This window comes from Octopus sinensis, linkage group LG3 (genome assembly GCF_006345805.1).
Source record: "Octopus sinensis linkage group LG3, ASM634580v1, whole genome shotgun sequence".
NCBI lineage: Eukaryota > Metazoa > Mollusca > Cephalopoda > Octopoda > Octopodidae > Octopus > Octopus sinensis.
The window spans coordinates 131,406,939-131,433,399 of record NC_042999.1 but is presented as its reverse complement, the minus strand read 5'-3'; the positions used below and the strand labels follow the sequence as shown (position 1 = coordinate 131,433,399).

The 26,461-nt window shown below is 34.5% G+C and overlaps 1 protein-coding gene across 5 annotated transcripts in view; it reads left to right on the top strand.

The window, feature by feature from the left end:
* The window catches only part of LOC115209239 (rho GTPase-activating protein 44), a 211,557-nt gene that overhangs the window by 111,263 nt on the left and 73,833 nt on the right, over positions 1–26,461 (top strand). For all 5 annotated transcript variants that reach the window (XM_029777520.2, XM_029777521.2, XM_029777519.2 and 2 more), the window contains exons 3-8: positions 8,236–8,312; positions 10,740–10,851; positions 15,340–15,416; positions 17,478–17,598; positions 19,952–20,020; positions 22,493–22,574. In XM_029777520.2, the coding sequence (XP_029633380.1) occupies positions 8,236–8,312; positions 10,740–10,851; positions 15,340–15,416; positions 17,478–17,598; positions 19,952–20,020; positions 22,493–22,574 (538 nt within the window). The remainder of the gene's footprint in view (positions 1–8,235; positions 8,313–10,739; positions 10,852–15,339; positions 15,417–17,477; positions 17,599–19,951; positions 20,021–22,492; positions 22,575–26,461) is intronic.

Here is a 26,461-nt window from a genome sequence, read left to right as displayed (position 1 = left end):
AAATCTGCCTATGCTTGTCAAACATTGTGATTGACCAAATTTATGAAAATTCTACACTAATTGCCTTAATCTATCCGAGATAGCTAAGTGGATGACTGATACCATCATCCTCAGTATGTCTTTCACAACTTCAAACCTCACAAACTTCACTTTCAGTGATACAACCCCTGGAGAAATTTGTTGTCACCATCAGCTGAGATGTGTTCACTCATTATTACTACTACACCTGCAAGAAAACTGTGAAGAAAGTTAAATGATATCCAAATAACCACCTCCTTTATCTCTTTGAATCTCTTTCTGTTTTGTGGCAAGAGTACAACACCCTCTGACAAGAATAGATAAGACCACTACATATAAATAGTAGTGGTCTGACATTGTCAGCAATTTGTAGTTTGGTCTTCAAAGTCCAGGTTCAGTTTACAGTTTGAGTTAGTGTGTTGGAAATATTGATTGTTGGTTCGTTATGTGTTTGTTACTGCCACTGTTTCTATTTTGTATTGTTATAACACTGTTTCAGTGTATTCTTTAGCTATCGCTGACAATATCAACCATACTACGATATTGGAGGCATAAGGATATAACACCTGGCGATGAGGATTTTTCAAAGCTCACATAGGTTATTTGGCAATTTGTGCATCAAAAATGGATTCAAGAGAAGCAACAAGAACAACTACTGGAGTTACTGAAGCAAATATTACAACAACAGCAGTTAACTGAGTTACAGTCAAGGAAATCCAAAAATTCAGTAAGTTCGTTTGTGCCAGATGGCATGGTGAACTTGATTTCTGAATTTACTTATAATCCAGAGTGGGGTATTACATTTCCTGCATACTATAGAAGATACAAGGAAATTTTTAACAAAAATTGCAAGTCATGGTCGGATGAGGAGAAAGTGAGGCTATGACTATGCAAGGTAGCTCCGGCCAAGCATGGATGCTACTGTAACTTTATGTTGTCCAAAAAGTCAAGTGAGATTTGTTTCCAAGAAACTATTGAATTATTCTCAAAGATCTTTTGTGACAAAAGTTTGTTATTTAACACTTGAATGGAATGTTGGAACTTAACAAAAAATGTTAATGATGACTTTATTACATATGCTGTACTTTAAACTTCAGGAATTCACTCAGGATATGTTTAAATCCCTTATCTTTGTGCAAGGCCTTATGGCAACTGAAGATAGAGAAATTCGGGCAAGGATTCTCCCCAAAATGGAACAGGCGAACCAAGGCTTAACTCTACAGACCATTGCAGAAGAATGTCAAACAATGGTAAATCTGAAGCATGACGTGAAAAAATTCGAGAGAAAGATTCCACAAAAATACAGATGTGTCAACTTGGAAAGTACAATCAGAGAGTTCCAGGCCCAATCCATGTTGTAGATGTGGAGGCCTACACTTCAGAAAAGAGTGTCCATTTATAAATTGAAAATGCTATAGTTTTCAGAAACTGGGTCATAAGAGCTCACACTGCACTACAAGATTATGAGGGTTGCATGTAAACAGTTCTAAGGTGTTTTCAACAGAAAGTGAATATGACACATAAAACAAGAAAATTTGCACACATAAAAATAAATGGTGTAAATAAATATGGATACACAGAAAAAAATCTGGAAACAGAGATTATTTAAAACAGTGAAAATTATGTGTGGCAAGATGGGCAATAAATTACATTTCATGGGTGAAATGTGTGCAGATGTCACATTTTGAGGAGAAACACGCAAAGCAAAAATATTCATTGTGGAGAATACAATCAGTTTGTTTGGTATAGATTAGATGGAGTTATTTGATTTATGGCACCTCCCCATAAGTCTCTACTGCAAAAACATAAATGGTTGTTCCGTTAAAAATAAATCATTTGAGGAATTGAAGAGAAAATTGAAAAAGATGTTTCCTCAAGTACAGTTGGAGGACTTAGGTCTATGTAAAAAGACTAAAGCCTGCTTTTAAGTAAGTGAAAATGCTGTACCTGTATTTAAACAGAAAAGTTGGACAGACTGGAAAAGAATGGAATCATCAAAAAGGTGGATTGCTCTAAGTGAGTGGCACCCACAGTGTGCTTTAAAAAGAAAAACAATAAGATTAGGCTGTGTGCCGATTTCTCTACAGGATTGAACAATTGCTTTCTTGGAGATTGCTTTCTCACTCAAAGTTACAAAGACTACTGGAACACAAATTCACCTCTGAGATAGGAAAACAATACCCAGGAATTTCTATCTTGTAAAATATAATAAGAACACCTACGTACAATCAACCCATCTGTATTCAACTGAGTGACATGACAAGTAAAGATTAATAGCTACTAGTAAAAACCACATTCACTACGTGCACCAGTAATCATTACATCCTATCATTAAATTTCATCTAAATTCATGCAGTGATAATAGTTTTATGATTTTTATATTGATGTAATTGCATTTCATCAAAATCTCTAGTTTCTCATAGGATTGGGGGATGTATGTAGAAAATGCTTTACAGAAATTTGAGTTAATGATCCTGTTACATCTAATTTTCATGTTTAGAGGAAAATTTGATCATTGTTAACAGGGCATGGTGACAGTTCTGGCTATGTTTTGGTCTTATTAGATATTGTCAGTGGAACATAGTCATCTTGATATCACTTCCTTTACATTTTATGCAACTATGGTTAGTCACAATTAAGGATGAATCATAATAACTACCATGATAGATGCACCTATAAATAGTACTTGAAACTTCAAAAACTAGGAATATAGAGATAAAGCACCGATATGAAAGATATTGAAAATAGTGCAATCAGGTTAATATGATGAGCATTGCAATGCCGGCAGCTGGTGAATTCTGGTCTGTTACTTTTGTTCAGTTCTTAATTGTAATTATTTCACCTACTTAGTTAACGCTGCACAGAAAGTTATGAATGCCATTCCATTCTTTGAATTCGTTGAAGGGGGCTCATCTGATCAATAAAGACAAATCAGCAGTTAACTCTGTGTTGTTAATATTTTGTTATTCTGTTACTTGTTTCAGTCATTAGACTGCAGCCATACTGGAGCACTGCCTTAGAGGGTTTTAGTCAAAGAAATCAACCCTAGGATTTATTCTCTGTAAGCCTAGTACTTATTCTATTGGTCTCTTTTGCTAGACCACTAAGTTACATGGATATAAATACTCTAACATCAGTTGTCAAGCAATGGTAGTGGGGATAAACAAAAGACACGCACACACACATACACACACATATGATGGGCTTCTTTCAGTTTCCATCTACCAAAGCCACTCTAAAGACTTTGGTCAACCTGAGGCTATAGTAGAAGACACGCGCCATGCAGTGGGACTGAATCTGGAACCATGTGGTTGGGAAGCAAACTTCTTACAATATAGCCATGCCTGCACCCATTGTGAAATGAATAAATATTTATCTGTCATTTTAATTAAATTATTAAAAGTATTACATAGAATTCAGACAGTAGCTTTGTTTTTTGTCCCCACACTGCCTCTTAACCTCTGTAGATCTTATACAAAATATTGTGTTCCTTTCTTACTTTTTAAAATTATATTCCTCTTATATGTTATCCCTACCCACATCACTAAATGTACTAGCTTCCTTCTTCTATCCTACTGCTATGCTGCATTATAGCCATATAGGGCCATCAACTGTGCCTTTCTCTCAACAACTACAACAAAGGTGGTTGAAACTGAGGCCATATTCTTAACCCCAAGTTGTGTTGCTGTAACATCTGTAGCAGAACTGTTCTTTCAACATGTTCTGTTTTATATATTTGCATTGAGAAGCTGAAGACAATGTTGGCAGCCTCTTAAAATTATCTGCTATATTTCTGTGTTCTTCCAGCTTGTTAATGATTTTGAGTTTAATAACCTGTAACTTCCTTGCATATAAAAATTTTCAGTCACTTTCTACAAGCTGTAACCTACATTAGAAGTTTATTATTTCAGACTGAAATATATTCCAAAGGTGAAAGTAGATGTTAAAAGTATTTTTAAAGAGACTATGCTTCATTTTTATATCTTTTACATTCAAAATGATGGTGTGGAAGTAAATTTAGTCAAAAACGATAATTGGTATCAAATTAAGACCACTGATAAACTTTTTGGTGAGGAATTTATAGAAGCTGTATCTGTTCTGTATAGATAAAGTAAAGTGATATCTTACAGATAGACTAGTTGTCAGCGAAATGTAGGCCTAAGATCACAGGCTAGGGATTTATATACGCTTATTAGCTTTGATAATTAGTAAAATGTTATCAAGTATGCCAGGATATTCAGTAGCTGGGTGAAAAAGGGAAGTTCTCATATTATTTTGAAATGAAACAAAAATGTTTTTTTTTTTTCAAAGAATACTCAATTGTTTTGAAAGGTATCGAAATCATAATCATCATCATCACCACCACTGTAATTGTCATTTTTTCTTCTTATCATTGTAATAGTAATACATTGCTATCATTTCATCAAATTATTCTTCCAAGTTTCAGTTAAAAACATATCTAATATCATTTACATCATGAAAATGTAAAAGTTTCAAGGGGATGTGAAATAGATAACTTCAAGGGTGAGCCTTAAAATGAATACATCTATAAACAAGAGCACTCACAGAGCACAAAGGCAACACTAACATCCTCTCAATGATTAGTCAGAGATGATTTTTTAAAATGAGAATATCTGAAATAAACTCAACTGCTTTATCAAACGTGAATACTAAAAATGAACCCGACCGCTCACAAAAGTTAAGTAAAAAAAAAAAAAAGAAAAATAATCCAGAATTCTTGTCTGGTACTGGATCGATCCCAAAATCTAATCAGTTCATGCCAGTCATGAGGCCAAACATCCTTGAAATTTTTCATCCAAATCCATCCAGCAGTTCTTGAGATATCTTGTCCACAACAAGCAAACAAACAAACACGACTGAAAACAATACCTCCGCCTTCACTAAAGCAGAGGTAATAATAGAACATAAGTAAGATTCAGTTGAGTTAGGAACTTAAATTGAGGCACCTCATTAGGTCAGAATAATATACACACACAACGATATTATGTAAATATCAAACTTGGTACACAAGCACTGGCCGAATGATATTCTTGCAGTGTATGTAGACAATTAGACCCAGCTGAGTGAAGAAATCTACTCTTGAGCTATTCAGACATCTTCATTATATTAAATATATGGTCCATAATATTTACTAAGGGCAGATTCCAAGACAGGTGAATAAAATATAAATGAGTAACAGTAGAGGTACAAGTGTCATTCCATTATGGCCGTTAGAAACAGCCATAATGGCTTGACACTTGTACTTCTACCGTTACTCATTTATATTCTATAAATAATAGGATGTAATATATTGATACATTGAGTTAAAAAAAGCCTTGGGTGGGAAAAAAAGGTCAAAGTTTACATTTGAGAAAACAAGCCATCCTGCAGATAGCAGATAACTTTTTTCATTTAAGGTTTCTTTTTAAAATCAGTATATTACATACTATTTTATTAATAGTTATATCTGCTTTGAGATTCACCCTAAAAAATGATTCATTTAATCATTGTTTTAAATATAAACTCATATATATACAAAGTTTATTATAGTGATGATGTTTTTTTACATTTTTAACCATTTTGAATTCAGTTTTGTTGATGTTAATTATTGGTTATTGTTTTTAAGTTGTTGTTTGTCATCAGGTCCAGACTGTTGGAACTGACTCATGATCAAAGATGCTCCAGTTTTGACTACTTTGTTTTTGTTATTTTTTAATACATAGATAAAATGTATATAGGTCTTGGTTATCTAATGTCTTCTTAAAAAAAAATCATTGTATTGTGTTGTTTTAATTATTAGCAATGTTATTTGAAAAAAAAGTTGCTTTTTCTATTACTAATCACTCGGTCAGGAAGTAGGGAGTGGAATATATTTTATGTTAATCAGTCTGACTAGACCCAGCAGAATTCCTTCACAACATAAAGGTTGTAGTTGTAAAGTTCGAATTTATATCTTTTGATGAATAGTTCAGCTCCTTAACACCATATCTCTTTTGCTCCATTCCTACATCTACTGTATTTCCACTCATACATTCATTGAGCCTTTATGTGCAATTCTATTGTGCACCTACTCTCACATCCATTTTGCCTCTACTGGTATTACCACTGCTCCTCTACACCCACTACCATTGTACCTATGCATCCACTACCATTGTACCGCCCCACTCACTGTTATTGTACCTCTATATTCACTGCCATTGTACAAGGGTTGTACTGAAGTAATGCAAGAGTGGATGTAACCTTTTTATTAAGTGATACAGGTTATTCAAATTGCAGACATTGGCAGAATAAATCTTACTCTCTTGTAACTCTTCTTCCTGTTCTTCTTTATTACTGGCAAATAATTGGTTCCAGGCAGAAGCAATGTGTCATAATTAAGTTTTTGACAAAAGAGTAGGGTGCAGCCTGTCTGACATCCACAGAGTGCTACAGGTTGTTTATAGAATTAACACTATTGACAAGAGTTATAAGTACAGATGGATGAAGAAGTTTGAAGAAGGGAGAAACCAACATTGAAAACAAATCACCACACACTGGAAGGCCATCGGCTTCGACCACTGATACAAATCCTTAGAGAGTAGATGAACTGATTTATGCTAACAGACATGCCACATCCTGTGAGCATGTTGAACAACTGGACTATGGGCATAATGCATTACAGAAGACAGTGGAAGACTTTGGGTATCAGAAAGTGAGTGTAAACTGGGTATCTCAGGATTGATACTCAATTTGAAGGAGAGAAGGGTGGAAATTGGTTCTGATCTGTTGAATGCATTTGAAGCCAATGAAGACAATTTTTTTTTTTTTTTTTTTGATCTGGTGATAGGAGATGAGATGTGAAAGTATCTTTATGCCTGGAAATTAAGTTTCAGTCCTTAGAATGGCACCTACATCTCCAAAGCTTAAGAAATTCAAGAGCCAGTGATTGGCCCAGAAGGTCTTTATGACTGTGTTTTGGGATGACAAGGACACTATTTTCATTGATTATCTGGAATATGACTGTTCCATGTATTGCAAGTGACACATTGAGATGCTCAAAAAGCTTAGGGAAGCCGTTAGGAGGAAGAGACCAATCAAGATTCTGAAAACGATCCACATTCACCCTGACAATGCATGACTACATACATCTTTGGCAAGAAATCAGACAATCAGCTAATTAGGCTGGTCAAAGGTTAACTCTTCACTGTATAGTCTGGATCTGGCACCTTCTGACTCCCACTTGCTTGGTCCTGTGAAGGACAGTCTTTGAGGACAAAGATCTAATGACACATGAAGTGAAAGTGGGTGTGAAGAAGTGTTTACAAGAGTGCTCACCTGAATTTGTTTTCAAACTGAATTTGAGAGTTGAGTTCAATAATGGGGGAAAATGCATTGTTTGTGATGAAGTTTATGTTGGGTAGTACTTTTGTTTAGAGGAAAAGTTATTCAACCAACATATGCAATTTGAACAAACCATAAAAAAGTTATGCTCATTTTTACATAATTTTGGTTCAGCCCTTGCCCCTCTACTCTCACTGCATTTTTACCTTTACATTCACTGCTATTATATTTCTACTGTCACTGCTAGTGTACATCTGCTTTTACTGCTGTCATGCCTCTGCACTCAATACTGTTGTATCACTTTTTTCTCTGCCTTTGTATGTCTGCAATAATAATTGTTATGAAAAGGTTCGTTATTGTGAAATATCACTATTTTGTTAATAAACAGAAGCATTCAAGGACTGTTTTAGATGTTGTGCATAGTAATGTTTATTTACATCTTGAGTTCAATTTGTACTAGGATTGACTTTGCTTTTCAGCTCTCCTGGGTCTGTAAAGTAATCATCATTTACTGGGATTGATTCATTCAACTATACCCTGCACATACACCAAACAACAAATTTGTAGTCTCATGATTTTGTACGAAATAGTTTGGCTATTACTAAAATAATTATGCCAATTAATTCCAAATTATCTGTATCAGATAATTGTGATTGATATATTAATATTTGTTTGAGTTTGAGTATTTTAAATCTGGAGTCACTTATTTTAATAGTTCCTGGTCGGTATTTGACTAACATAGCCTACCAATGCGATTTGCCTCTTTGCTTGATTATATCCTACACAGAGATCACACTCCTTATGTTGCACCTTTAATATTAAAGCAAAAAATGAATTATGTTTGATTTAAGTGATAATTTGATTTCTTATATATTTGTAAATCATTTTTAATTTCAGAAAAAGCTCCCTGAAACTGGTATTGGCCATACTATGCTAGAATCAGCAACTACATTGGGTTTGGACTCAGTGTTGGGGTAAATACACATTTTTTCCACTTATTTCTTATTTCCAGAACATTGTACTTTACATTTTATTTGGCAACATATCATTTACATTTTTTCCACTACCATTGGAGCATGAAGCGCTCCTCAGAACTGCAGGTTTGTGAGATGGTTGTGATCTGTAAACAGTTTTGAGAAGAATAAAAACGCAATGCACATGTCAAAATAAAATGGAAAAGGGGAATTAAAACACTATGTCAAACAAGTTATATGATGGTCTGCATGCTACATCTGACACTACTATCACGCAGCTTTGCTGCAATTTTCTTGTTGGTATTATTGAAAAACATTTTTGTATGTTCTTTATTGAAAACTTAACAAACTCTTGCTGCTCATCTAGTATACAGATGCCTAACAAGGCTCTTCCTAAAGTAAGCGGCCTATTTAGAAATTTATGCAGCTAGCACTGTAGGGCAGTAATCAGAAGATGATTTAATGATCTTTATAGTGGTAAACATTCCATCTTTCATGATTAAATGATTTTAGTTATTACGTGACCAGAAAAAAATTAGATATTTATGAAGAAGCAAAAAGATGAATTTCGATAAACATTCTTTGCTAAGCTATCTTGATATAAATTTATGAAGGAAATGTGATCTGAAACATAATATTCTAGCTTGCATTTGACAATTGGAGAAAGGTAGCTGATAAATATATTAGGGTGCACAGTAATACTATTTTGACAGAAATAGTTTTTTTTTTTAGTTGTTTATTTTTAAAAAACAGAAATTAGTAGTAGTTTGATAACTTATTTTGACTTTTAGAAAATAGTTACTTTCAACAATATATGTCTGCTAAAGAAACAGTTCATATTATACACTTATACGCTTTAAATATTCTTAAATTGATGTCAAATTTTCTGGTATTATTGATACTGTCAGTAATTGCATTATGTTGAATTTAAATTTTCTTGTGTAGCCTTTAATAATTTAACTCTTTAGCAGTTAAACTTGCCATATCAGGCCCAAATATTCTACAAGTTTTGTGTTAAAACTGACCAGATCTGGCCTCTTGAACCTACCCTACAATGTCATTCTAAAAATAAACAATCAGATTATCAAAATCTCAAAGCTATGAGAACTTCAAAACAATGTGGATAAATCAGTCTTTCATTTGAAAGAGTAATTTGAAGGCTAAAGGGTAAAAAGTGTAAAAAAAAGCTCCTCTTTCTGTTTATAGATTGAACTGTGATTAAATGAACGGATATAATTACTAGTCCTCAGTATACTCTTTAGACTTAGTGACACCACTGTAGAATGTTAGCAGTGATAAATGTTTAAAGGCTAAATCATTTGATTAATTGAACATTTTTACTGATGTTTACCTACAAATGTTGATGTTTAGTCTGGAAGTCAGCATAAGAAACTCTGTATAAATGATGAAGCACATGGGGTTGGCATGCATGAGGAAGCTTCCAAAGACTTTTAAAGTGAAAACTAAAATGGAAACTTCTAAGCCTCTAAAGAACAGAGTTCCTTTACCATTTAAGTGAGGAGACAGGCAGAGAACATCTCATGATGATAAACAGGGGAGGTGGCATCATCATCATCATTGTTTAACGTCTGCTTTCCATGCTAGCATGGGTTGGATGAATTTGACTGAGGGCTGGCGAACCAGATGGCTGCACCAGGCTCCAATCTTGATCTGGCAGAGTTTCTATGGCTGGATGCCTTTCCTATCGCCAACCACTCTGAGAGTGTAGTGGGTGCTTTTTACGTGCCACCGGCATGGAGGCCAGTCAGGTGGTACTGGCAATGACCTCACTCGAATCCTCTTACACATGCCATTGGCACAGGTGCCAGTAAGGCGACATTGGTAACGATCATGCTCGAACGGTGCCCTTTTACGTGCCACCGGCACAGAAGCCAGTCGGCTGCTCTGGCAACGATCATGCTCAGACAGTGCTCTTGGCACCCTACTAGCACGGGCCCAAGTGCCAGTAAGGCGACGCTGGAAATGATCACACTCGAATGGTGCCTTTTATGTGCCACTGGCACGGAAGCCGGTGGGCCGCTGTCATATTCCTATCAAACACAGGGATATACTCTAAATGCAGTCTAGGCTGCTAATGCACTATTATGTATATGAGCTGCTAATGCACTATTACATATATGAGAAGTGAGGGTGTGATGAAGTTACTTTTTTTTGTTTAATTTTTGTTCATATTTCATACTTTGAAAGTTGGATGTTTTTGAGAAGAACAAAGGAACCATAGGGACCAAGTAAATTGTGTTGATGTTCACTGTATTTCTGTTAATAAGGATGCAAACAGCAATGAATTCAGTATTACATCTCTAACAGTTTTTATTTTGGTTTATGTACATTGGATTTATGGAAATATACCTGTTAATGATAATGACTAGATTATGTTAATTGATAATTTTTTTTCCTTTGTTTTAGTAATGTATTCCACCTATGTGGTGAGTGCCAAAATGGTCAAGCTAAAGAACTGTTAAATTATGAATTGGAGGTAGAAAACACTGTATTAAATCCATTGAATTTAATTCTTGAAGTAAGTATCACAGGTTTCACAAATAACACATATATTCTAGTTGTATTTCAATTCTGAAATATGCAACAATTTTTGTTGTATAGAAGAGATTGCTCAATAAAAAGGTTGTTTGGTGACTTATAACTGCTACACATTACTTTCCCTGTTCTATAACATTGTAACAAAAGATATAGTGTACCTGATTAAATCATAGTATATAGGATGAATTGTTATTTCTCATAAATGTTTTCTAATTTGTTGTTTCTCTGCCATAAAAGGACTTGAACAGAACTAATTCGGACAAGTGGACAATAATAGTTTCAAAATCAAGAATGATAGACCAGGTAATAAGGTTATTAACAAGAAAAATAATAATAATAAAAATTAATAAATATTAGGGTAATAATAGAAGTAATATATACTTAGAAAGCTATAGTCAGCAGCTGACCTTTAGAGAAAATGACTTCTGGGCTACAAAATAGTGACTACATATAATCACTCAACTTGACAGAATTAGTTGACAAATCTCTGCAAAATATATTCTTAGTCTTAAAAAAAAAGAATACTTTGGGAAGTATATTCCTAGATATATTGATAAGAAATAGTTGACATAGTCATGGCTACAATATTATAGGTTAACAGGATCAGCCTGAATGGAGATAAACAACTATTCATGCAGTCTTGATTGTACCTGAAAAGCTTTGAAACTAACTCTTAATAAACCTCCCCCCTGTGGACAACAATACAATGTTAATAATGTTGAGATAGGGAGCAGTTGCCATACCATGCTGCAATGCAGTTCTACAAATTAATGCAAGAAAAAATAGATTAAGAAACCTAGAAGAAAAGTTTGTTTTCTTGTGTAGCATTCTTAGAAAATGTAATTGCTTCTGAGCCTTATCCTTCAAGGTACCAGTGTAGTCGTAACATAGGAGGTTCTCTTTATAGATTCCAAAGAATTTGAAGCTAAACTAATTGGGTTTCTATCCTCACAGCTATTTTGCTTCTACTCTCACAGTCATTATACTTTTACTCTCATAACTGCTACTACTACTACTATTACTGCTCAGCCATTGTGCTTACAGTCTTATAGGTGCTGTACCTTTTTAATACAATACAGACTATTCCTATAACCAAAGTACCTCTACCTTTACAGCTTGTATGCCTCTTCTGTATCTTAGCACCATCACATCCTTAATTCTGTTCTGCCTCTCTGTAGGCCAACTTGTCATTTGTGGTGATCAAACTAACTCTGAAAAAATTTGATCATGTTGATGAAGGTGATAGGATCAGCTACTCATTCATAGTGCAAGAGGCTCAGTACATAATTCAGTATGTAGGCTGCTAGAGCTGAGGTTGTTCGACCTGACAGATTGATATCTGTTAGTCATAAAATTCCAAAATTCAGTTACGGGATAAAATGTTTAGGTCTGGGTAAATGAAATTTTAAAACAACTTGTTAGACATAACTATATGTTGACTTGTGATTAATAAACAACATTTTCATATATGTGTCCTTTGGTAAAAATCTCTTGGAATTATATTGTCGACAAGTTTATTTACTTAATAGACAATGAATTAGAAATTTAGAGTTTATATGACCTAAGACTAGTCTCTATTAATATCATTTGATACTATGTATCAAGTGATTTTGGTTGCTTGTCTTTCTGTTCAGTGTTATACTATGTAATCATTTTTGGTTACTTGTCTTTTTGTTCAGGGTTAACTATTTTATCTTGTCTATCTATTTTAGTTTTGAACTCTAATGAAACCAACCTTTTAAAGTGTACCTTACTACTGTGTGGTAAATTTCAAGTTAAAGCTATTTCTCTTCACATATGACACCATTGTGAAGGCTTAGTCACCATACATTGTCATTTTGTCTTCTCTATAAATCACATGTAAAGCTAAATAGTATTGTGCAGTAGAATCCATGGTTGAATGGTCATTAAATAATCAAAACATTCATTGCAGAAAATATATAGAATATATCTGCATCTTGGGAGGGTCATTGTGCCAATAATAATAACATACACTAATTCAATATCACTTCTTTATTAGTCTATTGGCTAAATATCTAAGTAATTGATTGTTTGTTAAAGAATAAATTAGTTGTTTGTTAGTCAAAATCTTTTTGTCGCTCATTTACTTGTCTTGTCCTCTCTCCTCAAGGTCAAAGTCTAGAATATGTAAACAATGATGAATTACTGGTGTTCATTAGTGTTAATAAATTCTGATACTTTACTATCATAATTAATACTTGGATAAAATATATTGATGATAGAGAGGTTCCATGCTATTGTTGTTTAGCTTCAGGCCAGTGCTGATCCAATTGACCTATAATCAAAGATGTTCTAGTTGTGACTATGCTGTCTGATTTTCTAATAGTGTATCTAGGACTCCATTATTTAATGTGACCTTATTTTTAAAGATAATATTATGTGATTTGAGGAATATTTGACCATTGTTTCTAGACATTCAAATGACCTGTCAATGCTTCCTCAATGGTATAAAATTGAAAATGAAATGCAGTACTGAGACAATATTAGAGATGATAGAGAACCTGCAGAGATGGATAGAAGTAGGATATTTATAAAGTTTTGAATTCTAGAGAAAATGGAAATATGATTCCTTATATGTGTTATGTTAACCTGGATGAAAAGCTGAAGTAAGCCATGGAAGTGGTTGGTTACTAAAGACAACACTGAATGTGCACAGGAAGGACAGCTTCCCTTTTGTGAACATGCGATATGGATGAACTGGAAAGAAAATGTTCCCCATATATTGACACGAATTAATACCTGTAGTAGAGTCCAAAAAAAAAAACAAAAACAAACAAAGACAGATTAGATGTGGAGAGATTGAACCTCACAAGCATGATAATATAAAAATGAGATGAGTAGCAATATATGTTGCAGACTTGTCCATGTAATTATTGTCTTATATTCTTAGGCAAATCACATTATCTCAGTCAACTTAATTGAGTAGTCATTACCATACTATTATAATGATTTTAAAATAATGTGAAAATGACAGTACTAATTGTCCAAATGGATTTCCAATCCAGTTTTATTTTTCAAACTGATTTGGGCAGCTGCTGCTTTCTCTCTATCCATGTATATGTAAAGGCTAAAACACAGATAACTTAATAAAATAATCTTTCTCTATATCTGTTATTACAAATGAATCTGCTGTAAAATGACAAAGAAAAAAATTTACAAAAATACAAAATGGTGGTTCTCCAGCATGGTCACAGCCTTTGGTTGACATAACATCAGTACAGGAATAACTGCATGGTCTTTAATTTTTGAACCAATGTAATTTATTGGCTTTTCTATTTTACATCATGAATGCAACTATTTATTGGTTTCAAATATTGGCACAAGGCCAGCAGTTTCGGGGGAGGGAGCTAGTCGATTATAACAACCCCAGTACTCAACTGGTACTTATTTTATTTATCAACCCCAAAAGGAAGAAAGTCATGTTGACCTCAGCAGCATTTGTACACAGAATGTGAAGGTGGATGAAATGCCAATGAGCATTTTGGCCAGCATGCTAACGATTCTGTCAGCTCACTGCCTTAAATGTGGCAATTTATTCACATCATCATCATCTAATGTTCACTTTCCATGCTGGCATGGGCTGGATGGTTTGACAGGAGCTGGCCAAGCAGAAGATTGTGCCACACTTCTGTTCCTGTTTTGGCATGGTTTTTACAGCTGGATGCCCTTCCAAATCCTATATGTATACACATATACATATATATATATATGTGTGTGTGTAACATATGGAATTTTAGCCATTTCTCCACAGACTGAAAAAATGATGAACAACCTTAATTGATTTTCAAACCTTATTGGGTTCTCATCAGAGGTGTCTACATCATTCTGACAGTCTCCAGAGAAACAAGCAGCCAAACTGTTTATATACTCAACAAATGCAGCAATTACTCTATGAAGAAGTCCCTAATTTGCATACTGAAAATGTTTAACACTATAAAAACCAGCAGCCTATCAACAGGGATCTTAGTTCACACAGTATCAAGGTATGATATAATATATATGTAACATATGGTAGGTAGGTAGGTAGGTAGGTAGGTATGTTTGCATGTATGTATGTATGTACGTATGTACATACACTTACATATATACATGCTTAGACACACTCATACATATACGGATGAAATATATAGACAACATATAAAGCAGAGATGCTTTGCCCCACAGAGAAAGTGCAGGAGCTACTAAGAGGTTTTGCAAGCTCTTTTACATGCATTGCAATGCTGGAAACCTTTCCGTGCTGACAATACAGAAGGGTCACATTACAATTCCACAAATGAAGTATTTCTTTGAACATTTTACTTTTTTTTAGTTATAGTTAATCAAATCCTTTTTGCAAAGATTAAAATGTACATAAAACTAACATTCTAGTTAGTTCATTTAAAACAAAAAAAATTATCAATTTTGATATCTTGCTTATATGATTGGAGTAATTAATTATCTTTTACAGAATGACATCCCTACTATTGTAAAATTGAGAAAGCATCTAAATAAGTTAACATTAGATATGGATTCTGCACGTAATCGGTAAATATATTATTATTGTTTTCTTTTTATTAATTCTTCTGTTAATTACCATTTTCATCATCGTATAACATCTACTTTTCTGTGCTTGCATGGGTCAGACAGAATTTTCTTAAATGCAGATTTTCTATGGCTGGATACCCTTCTTGTTTTCAACCCTCACCTGCTTCCAAGTCAAGTAAATATTTCCCCATGGTTGGATATATTTTCATGGAAGACTGGAGACTAACAACATTGCTTGTATAACAGTGATATTTGTTAACACCCATCACAAGATGTCAAGACAGGGTACACTGAAACACAAACACACATACATTGTCGTTGTCATCATCATCATCATTTAATGTCTGTTTTCCATACTGGCATGGGTTGTACAGTTTGACTGGAGATGGTAAGCCAGAGAGCTGCGCCAAGCCCCCAGTGTGTGCTGTTTAGTTTGAACTTCTTTCTATGTTGATGACTGCCAGTAAAGAGTGGGAAAATTCCCAGGAGCTGTAGTTTCTATTGGATTATCCAACCACTTTGCAACTGAGATGCCCCATCCCACATCAATCTATCACATGTCATCCTATTCCTTCCAAACATCCTTGAACTTTATGTTAGCTAATATGCTTCCTTATCTTGTGAGCTATTGAAATCATATTCTGTGTTGTGTCTTTTCACATCCTTCATACAACCAAATTCCACTAACCAAAATATGTCAAGTGGTTTACTCTCTACTGTCAGGCTAAAATTATGGCCTAAAATATTTCAGTATATGTCTCATCATCAGATGACTATGATTTATTCTGCCACAAGGTGCTCTACAAATTTTACAGAATCATCTCATCTGACTCTCTTTAACCAGGATAGGTCATTAGCAGTAGCTTTCCTGAAAAAGACACGATATTTGCTGTCCGTTTTGCTTCTAATATATCCACGCACATATACACAAAATACTGAAATGAAAACTTCTTATTCATTTCGCCATCATACTTCTATTCAATCACTACCACACTTCTGAGAACCTTCTGCATATGGTCTCTGTCCTTTTCTCCTTTATCAAGCCCTTCCATTATAGGATTAGTGGTGAAGCCCTTATTAACTTATTTTCTATCAATGCAGATGTGTCTCAATTTCAGTAATATCCTATTTATATATAGTTTATTAACTGACCTCACACTTGCATCCTTTCAATGGACAAAGATCTTGAGAAACTCATTGATAGTGATATGACTACCTTAATTTCTATTTTACAGCACCAAAACCTAGTCACAACAAACAAAACATACAACATAACATATCCTCTATTCATGAACAACTCACAACTAAAAACTTCACACAAAATTTATAACTATTACCTCATGATCTTAGATCATCTTTCAGGGAAATACACATCAATAACTCAGCCAAAACTACATTCCAAAAGCTTTGTTTTTCTTCAGTGTCAAAAACATACTTCAGTTCTGACAAGTTGCTGATTTTTCTATAAAGCTAAAGTGTAACTTCACATATCTGAGATGATACTGATGTTACATACAAGCAAACATCTTAGACTCCATCCCCAAAATAAAATGCTTATTCAACTAATTATCCAGCCTCCACTCATCGACAGATGCGACCAATGATTTGCTGTTTCTTTTCTCTGAAACTTATTATTATAATTACTATAATATATTTCTGCTGTTCTGAACTAACAAGCTGTGCACCACTTCCTTTATGTATCAGACTAAAAACTTTTCAATCTTTCTCTTCTAAAACTGTAACCTTTTGGAACTATCCCACCTCTGTGTTTTTCTTGCAAGCATCAACCTTCAGATGTTCATACTGAATATTGGTCTCATCAACCTTGACAAGATTTTTAAAGGCTAAAGAGGTTGCATCTCCTCTCTGAACTAAATGATGAAACAAAGCAGATTTGAAAGCACACATTAATTGTATTAACTTCACTCAGCAGTCTTAATCCTCCAGTCTAGGAAAGTTTGAATCAGTAATGGGTTCTGTTCTGTCTCCCCTGACTAAACTAATGAAAAATAAATGGAAACAAATTACTATTATTGATTAGTTGATGTTTGTCTGTTGCAGGTGGACCACAGCAGTACGTCAATCTCAGTTGAACAGCAACAACATGGCAGCTGCTGCTTACAAAGCTGACTTGATTCGTGGAGAGTTAGAAGATGCAGCGAACAAAGTAGACAGTGCCAAAGTATGATATTCCTTGATATTTGAGAGAATATAAAAAAATGTGTGTGTGTACGTGCGTGTGTGTGTGTGTGTGTGTGTGTGTACATGTGTATTTATGTGTATGTATATTTGTTCTTCTGGTTTTATTTTTCAAATTTCTCTCCAATTAAAAAATAGTCTAACCCAGAAACCATACTCTTTCTATAGAATTTAGACATCAATTAAGTCTTTGTGTGTGTGTGTGTGTTTGTTGTATGCATACATGCTGGCCTTTCTTTGTGTGTATGAATCTGTGTTTTGGTTAATGTATGTATACTTATCTGTGTTTGTATGTCTATATTTGTGTATATGTATACCCATAAAAAAGCTAATAACACACACACACATACATACATACATATATATATAGTTGGAATTTACAAAAAAACAAAACAAAAGATGAAGACAGATGTGTAAACAACAAACAGATGTATTAGTTTAATGTTTGGGAAGTGAGAAAGTCTTTTACGTTTCGAGTCTAGGCTCTTCAACAGAAAGGAACACAGAAAAAAACAGAGAGAGAAAATAAAAAAGGTTTAGTGGCTAGCGGTCTATCATATATATATATATATATATATAGAGAGAGAGAGAGAGAGAGAGAGAGAGAGAGGTGGGGGCAACCAATGTATTGATGTTTTACTCAAGATTTGTTTGGCCATCAATTTCATATACAATGATGACAATGATATTTGCAGGAATCTCTCTTTCTCAACATCTTCAAACAGGCCTGGTTATTCAGATTGTTTCTTCATCTTTTAGCATTTCAAATCTACTTATGTTTTTATATTTTTTTTATAAAAAAGTACATTTAGATGTGTTACTTAACTTGTGATCCTGTATAATTCTGGGGCATAACTTTCTTAAACAACATGACTTTTACATTTGAACTCAGAGGCTCACTAGAAAATATCACTATTGCTCTACTTATTGTTATTTTCTTGACCCCACATTTTCCTCTCATCTATACAATGACTTGAAGCTCTATGGAGAAATGTAGTAGTTGCCCTTCCTTCATAAAAATGATGGAGTGACATTTTTGGGTAATCATACCCCACAGTTAGGTCTCTCCTCTGAACTGTGACTAACTATGAAGTTGAGCTGATTAGGTCATTCAGTTAAATTATGTCTAGCCATAAAAGACTATAGGACTTTTGTCATTGTTGGCTGACGATGCCATCTTTATTTGGATGTCTCTTTGAACCTGGAGAAGATAAGTTTACATAGTTTAACCCCAACAGTAAAAACAAGTCAAAAATTAATTATCTTAAACTAATTGACACTATTTATCTCTATGCTCATAGCAAGTATCCATGTCCTTGAATTGCCACTGATATAGTCTCATCTGGAAGTTCAAAGTTTTTCAAAGAATTGATGAGACTGGTTCTGCTGGAGAGAGTTCCATTGGTGATTGCTTTGATGTAAACTTATTGAAGAATTTGGTCCAATCAAGTTCTGAGTTTGCTGATGGATCTTCCGATATTGATTGCTGCAGCAACATACTTAGAAGTCATGATTGACAAGCACGTGACTAGGAATGGTCTAACATCAATCTGGTTATTGAAGTGAAAATCATGGCTCTACCTCCAGATATTCCTCCTTGCTTGTCAAAAGTCTAGAAAGCATTGGAAAGGGAAAATTCAGAGTGCTTCTAGAAGCATTCCATAGGAAGTATGGGTAAATGGTATGAATTACTATTTCTGATTTAACTGCATTATGGCATACCTTAGCTGAAGGCTGACAACAGACTTATTTGCAGCAATAAATTAGACCTGGGGATGGCTGTAATGAAAGTAAGACATGGAAAAAGTTCCAAAGGTTGAATAAAAAGCATACTGTACAAAACATGTTCTAAAAGTGTGATATGGTATGAGCTTTGAATGGAGATGTATGGGAACTAGGAGAAATGAGGTGAATGTAAATGGTTAAATGTGTTTTCTGAACTTGTATGAAAGTAAAATAAATGATTTTAAGAGAATAGCTGAGCATTGAAGATATCAATGTAAAGTGTGCTGGATGACTGATTGTGCTGATTTAGATGTAAGTTGTCAAAATGCAGTGAACTGACAATGAAAGGCAGCAGTGGCAGCAGACTTGGGTCAGTTCAATGTCAGGCCAAACGAAAAACTTTTAGCTAATCCAAAGCTCTTTTTGTGAATTGCTCTAAATTGTTCCTACAATATTAAGAACTGTCTTGACTCAACAGAAGTATTTATTTGCACATAGAAAATAAATTCATTGGACTTTTAAAAATCACATATTGTTCATAACATTGAAGCTTCAGTAATTATATTGGCTTGACATAAATTCTTTGTTAATAATTATTTGCTCTCTTTCAGGATGCTTTAGCAATTGAAATGCTTAATTTCATTGCAAAAGAGAATGACCACTGTGAAAAACTAGTAGCAGTAAGTATTTTTAACACTTAATTTAACCTTTTAGCATTTAAACTGGCCATATCTGACTCAAATATCCTCCCTGTTTTATGTTCAAACCAGCCAGATCAAGCCTCTCATACCTACCCTACAAAGTCATTCTCAAAGTAAACAATCACATCATTGAAATCTCAAAGATACAAGATAATGCTTGATTAATTCCAAACAATGTGAATAAATAAACCTTACATTTGACAGAGTAATCTGAATGCTAAAAAGTTAAGGACTGTTGACATGATGGATTTTACTGTGTTGCTGAGGTATATAGTTAAGTATGTATTAGGTATTATTGGTCTTTATTTTATCAGTCCCAGAAGAATGGAAGTCTAAGCCAGTGCTCAGTATCACACATTTGATTTGTTTTTGGAGCTAATATCGAGATACAATACAGCAACTCATCATCTAATATACCAATCCTGACAGTTTTCCAAATCATGTGTTACAGCTTCCTTAGATAAAAAGATACAAAAAGATAGTGAATAGAATCTTAAAGGATCATTACTGATATAATAACTTTACTGAGATGAGAAATGTTTGTTGTTTTTTTTTTTTTTGGTGTGCAGTGGGGGACTAAATATGTAATTTGAGTGTCATATAAGAGGTTGGGTATAAGAGATATTAAAGACTGCTGCATAAATTTGAAATATACTTTATACAGGCCAGTGGTGAATTGTATTCTTGAGAAATGATTAAAACAAGGGATAGATAAAACAAGGGAACTGAAACAAAAGTGGTTGTAAATCTTACACGTAAGAACTGCCTGTAATATTGAGTATCAGTAAAAATGGTAAAAAACGAGAAAAATGTCAAGGAGAATTTGATAGTAGTTTTTTCTTTACTCTTTTTTTACTGGCTTTAGTCTTTAGACTGTGGTGTTTTTTACGTGCCACGTATATGTATATTTATATATGTATGTATCTATGTGTATGTGTCATTGTATTTGTGCTTGTTCCCCCCATCACCACTCAACAACTGGTGTTGGTGTGTTTATGTCTTTGTAACTTAGTAATTTGGCAAAAAGACACTGATAGAATAAGTACCAAGCTTTAAAAAGAAATAGTACTGGGGTTGATTCATTTGACTAAAAACCCTTAAAGACAGTGTTCCAGCATGGCTGCAGTCAAATGACTGAAACAGGTAAAAGAATATAAAAATATCATTAAATATCAACAAAACAAAACTAGTGTTACCCCATCCACATGAAAAGTATCGAGTGAAAGGTAACATCAATCTGTATAAAGCAAACATGTAACAAGAAAAGTATTAAGTAAAAAGTATCTCCATTAATTTAATCAGAAACACACTTTAAACAAATGTGTTAATTGTCTTTGTGTAATCATTAATAATTGTTTCATACTTAATCACTGTTAATCACTTAAATACTAATTTAAGCAAACTTATAGTATATTGTCCAAACTATTATAATGAGCCTAAAACCACCTGCATATCTGCTTACAACTTTGTCTATTCTTGTGTACATGGTCCTAGTATGGTCCTTGACATCCAAAGGAAATATAAAATATATTTGTACTTTACAAAGAAACATAACTAAAGACTAGATTCTTCTTTGCGTACATTTTTACACTGATCAACTATTAACCTAAATTAAAATTTTTTTTAAAATTTTCAAAATGCTTTTTTATAGTTACTACTGAATAACAAAGGAATATCAATTCTGTTTATGAATATATTTCTGCTTTGCTATGAAACAACTTTTAGTTTATCATCATTAATCCTTTTGTTAGAATATTTCTGTTGAGATCCTCTGTGTTTCTTTCAATTAATTTTAAATATAACAAAGAATTCAATAAAATAACTTAGTTATCATTAAGCTAGTGTTAGGAACATAAATTGTGACTAAGGTTTGGTGGAAGATTTTAATTCAGAACTTTTGGAAACAAGACATTTGTACTACAGAGCCAGAGGTGGTTTCAGGTGGGTTGGTATCAAAAGGATTAAAGAGATCATGTTTGTTTGACAGACACAAAATCGTATTGAAAATGTGATTGAGATGAATTGTAATCAAGGATATTCCAGCTGTAGTCATCCCGATAACTTTTTATCAGTGTATCTAGGGCTATGTTAATCAATCTGTCTTTCAATTTTTATGACAGAGTTTTATTTGAGAGAGATTTAGCTGCTATTTCTCGTATGCTAAGGGAATATGTAGCACAGTCATGGGTTAACAATAGCATACAGGACTTCCTGAATGGCATGCCATTGAAAAATTACCTTGAATTTTCTTAGTAGTTCAGTCTACCTAATGATAAGTCATGCAAGACGTAGAGGTTGCCCATGCAAGACGTAGAGGTTTCTTTGTTCACTAGAGAGTTTATGACATTAAAATTATTTCATAGCTAGGCTAAATGTGTTTTCTTTTATAATATTAACTAATGCAGATGTTCTGTTGTATGTTATGTAATAATAAAAACTTTCTCATTGCAGCTCATGACAGCACAAGCCAATTACCACAGAAATGCCCTTGAAACAATCGATAGAGTGATACCGAAGGTGAAACAAATGATTGGTATGTTGTTGTTTTTAATCATTATTGAAGGCAGTGAGCTGATAGAATTATTAGCACGTTGGGCAAAATGCTTAGCATCATTTTGTCCGTCCTTACATTGAGTTCAAATTCTGCCAAGGTCAACTTTGCCTTTCCTCCTTTTGGAATTGATGAAATAAGCACCAGTTATGCACTGGAATTAATGTAATCGACTCGTCCCTTCCCACTAAATTTCAGGCCTTGTGCCTATCGTAGAAAGGATTCTGGTCAAGTGATCGCACTGGATCAGTGCATCCCATAGAATTTTGCAATTCTCATTCTCAGTGACTCCTTCTGGGGCTTCTCATACCACATCTTTGCTCTTTGTAGTCTGTGATTTCCACAGAGCTCCCAATGGATCATTCTTGTCACATTGTCATAGCGTCTTTTGTATTCATGTTGTGCCAATTTTCGCTAATGATGTGCCATACCGTTTTGCTCCTCTCACCACACATCACATTCTGCATTTGTCACTGTTGGTAGTATTGTCTATTTTGCACTCACATACTTGATTCTTATCGCTTGTTTTTGAGCTGCACATACGAGTACTTCTGTCTCTATCTTCAGGTCACTCCTCCTCATCCATAGCCACCAGTCCTCTGTATCTGTCTTGGCATTCACATCTCTTGCAAACTGACCGTACATTTTTTCCCTTCCATGATTTTTCTTTTTTTGTGTTCATTACTTGTTTCAATTTTTCTCTTAACTACACAATTTTCATTTTTGATGATGCCAACCTTCTTCATATGTTTCAACAATGGCTCCACAGCATTTTTAATATACCACCCTAAGCTGATTTCGTCTGCTTCAATACAATCCTGGCAATTGATCGAATCTCTCCCACCCTTTCTTCTATACAAGTACAACCTATCGGTGTCACTCTACCTCACTTCCATGTTTACAACTACTCTTAAGCAGTCCTCCTAATCTCCCTGTCTGAATGGATTATACTAAAGTTGCTATGTTAAATGTCTTCCTCCCCTAGTTGATCTGTACTCGTTAGCCTTGGTTGGCAAGCAGCCTAGGAGAAGGACCACTCTGAGTTCAAAACCAGGGGAGCTAAGCCCCTTCCGCCTTCATGGACTACCTTGATAAAGATGGTGTCTCTCTAAAAATACTTGTTGGTAGTAACCTAAAAACACACCTCATTATTATTATTGAGTGAGAGAGCAGTGCATGCCATCAATGTGTGACACTGGGGTACAAATATATGAAGCCCAATATACCCATCTGAGAAGGGTACACTAGGCACATGCATCATGACCATGTGTGTGTGACAGTGATCTCATATCGAGATAAACAGCACATGACCTTGCTCTGTTAGAATTTTCTTCAAGTAGCCCATCCAGTTCAAAAGGAACACTCATGTTTCCAGAAATGAATTATTCAAACCCCAGAGCTCAACACATGGCTATGATGCTGCCCCACTACTCCTTCTCATGATCAAAGATGCACATATTGTCAACCACTAAGGGACATTCTCAACTGGATCTTTTATCTTATCTTTTACTTGTTTCAGTCAATAGGTTGTGGTCATGCTGGGAGACCACCTTGAAGGGTTTTAGTTGAATAAATTGATCCTAGTATTAATTTTTTTAAAGGCTGGTACTTATCCTATCAGTCTCCTTTTTTCAAACCACTTAGGCACAGGGATGTAAACAAACTAACACTGGATGTTAAGTGGTGGGGTGAGATGGTAGTGATGGGGTGCTAAGAAAGACACATACTTTGACAGGTTTCCACATCACTTCCATTGATCAAATTCACTCACAAGGCTTTGGTTGGCCTGAGGCCATAGTTGAAGACACTTGCCCAGGGTGCAGTATGTGGGACAGAACCCCAAAACCTCATATTTGCAAAACTAGCTTCTTAACCACACAAATCACATTACCATACATGTACTTGTTATAATTATTAATAATGTGGAACATGCAGGCATGATATTAATCAATAAATTTGATTTGCTTCTCAAGTGACATTTTCTTTATTTCTATCACTGAGTTGTATAATTTCAAAGGCTCATTCTTGCTGTGCTTTTAAGTTTTCCAGTTGCAACAATTATGATCTCAGTTTTACTGATCTCAGTTTTTGACCTGTGACCTTGTTGAGGTACCACCTTCAAGGACTTTAGTTATATTAAACCCTAGTACCTTGTCTAGTACTTATTGTATTGCTTTCTATTTATCAAATGGCTTGGTTTACTTTTGGTGAGAAGGGATATAACAAGGTGTTTTTATTGGACCTAACCAATCCACACACATTTACACACACTCATCATCATCATTGTTTTTATGTCTGGTTTTCCATGTTAGCACAGGTTTAACTGGTCTGCTAACAAAGTGTCTTGCCATTTATTTGCAATCTCCTTTGTGAAGTTCAGCCTCTTGGGAATTATCTTCACCACTTCTTCCTATTTCTTCCACATGACTCTTTTACATTGTCTCTTGGCACTTCTTTTACGCTACTATCTCCCATATGCATCACATTTCTATACCAGCACAGTCATCTCTCTTCAATGCTGCACTCGATTTTTTTTGTATAAGGTATTTTTCTCAGATCATTTGTGCTCTACTGTTCATGTATAGTATCGTTACCTATCCAATAGAGCATGCTCATTTCATTTCTTTTTAGCCTTTGCACTTTCTCCACATTCAGTTCCCATGTTTTGCTACCATGCAACATTGCACTTGGTACATGATCATCATACAATCTGCCCTTCACACACAAAGTGAATGCTTTTTAAAATTTTTTTCCACCCTTTTCTTAGTCTGGCTTTTATGCTTTCACAACATTCACTATCACTGCTAATTAGATTTCCTAGACAATGGAAGCTGTCAACTAATTCTAAGAGAGCTTTTTGAGCATTTGAAAAATATTATTTCTTTGGTAATCTTACTGCTACTAGTTCTGTGCATCTATTAGATATAAAGTCCTGTCCGGCCTTCATTCTACTGTGTCTCTTGTACACCCCCAGTTTACTTTTGATACAGAGTACAGAGTTTTTACCTGCTTATTTTTCTGCATATTTAATGTAGCTACCATCCTTGACAGCAGTAGAGTAGTCTTGTATTCTTTTCTGATTACTAAAACTTTTTTTCTTAGGCTTTTTGATTCTAGGCCTTGCATCAATGTTTGGAATTTCTTCTCTAATTCTTCAAGTGTGACAGCTATAAGAACTAGATCATTGGTCTGCAGGAGTTCCTACTGATGTAGGGAACTAGAATAAATATGAAGGGTCTGGAAATAAATATGAGGAGTCTTACCTGCATACTAACTTGCTTGCTGAACTCATTGCTAATTGTCATCTTTCCTACAACATCTCTGTGCATCATTTGGTCATCTCTCAAATGCCATTTATTTACACCTACTTTTCATGGAGACCACCAAATGATGTAGAAGCTTGTCTAAGGCCTTCTCAAGGTCAATGAATGCTAGGTATAGTGGCTTGCCCTTAGTTCAGAATGTCTACTGTAGTTGTTTCACTAGGTAGAGGGTGTTGGTGGTATCCTCTCTTGGCATAAACTTCGACTGCATCTCATCTAAGTTAATTTTGACTGTCTTTACATTCTCAGTTCATATTCCGTTCAGGTTGACTTGATCTTTCATCCTTTTGGGGGTTGATAAAATATGTACCAGTTGAACATTGGAGTCGATATAATCAACTACCCCTACCTTCTGCCAAATTTCAGGCATTGTACCTAGAAAGGATTATTATTTTTATTCAAGTGGTGAACTGGCAGAATTGGCTTGTTGGACAAAATGCTTAGCAGCATTTCTTCTGACTAAATTCTGACTTCAAATTCCACTGAGGTCAACTTTACTTCTTTCTCACCCTTTCAGAGTTAAATAAATACCAGTTAAGTATTGGG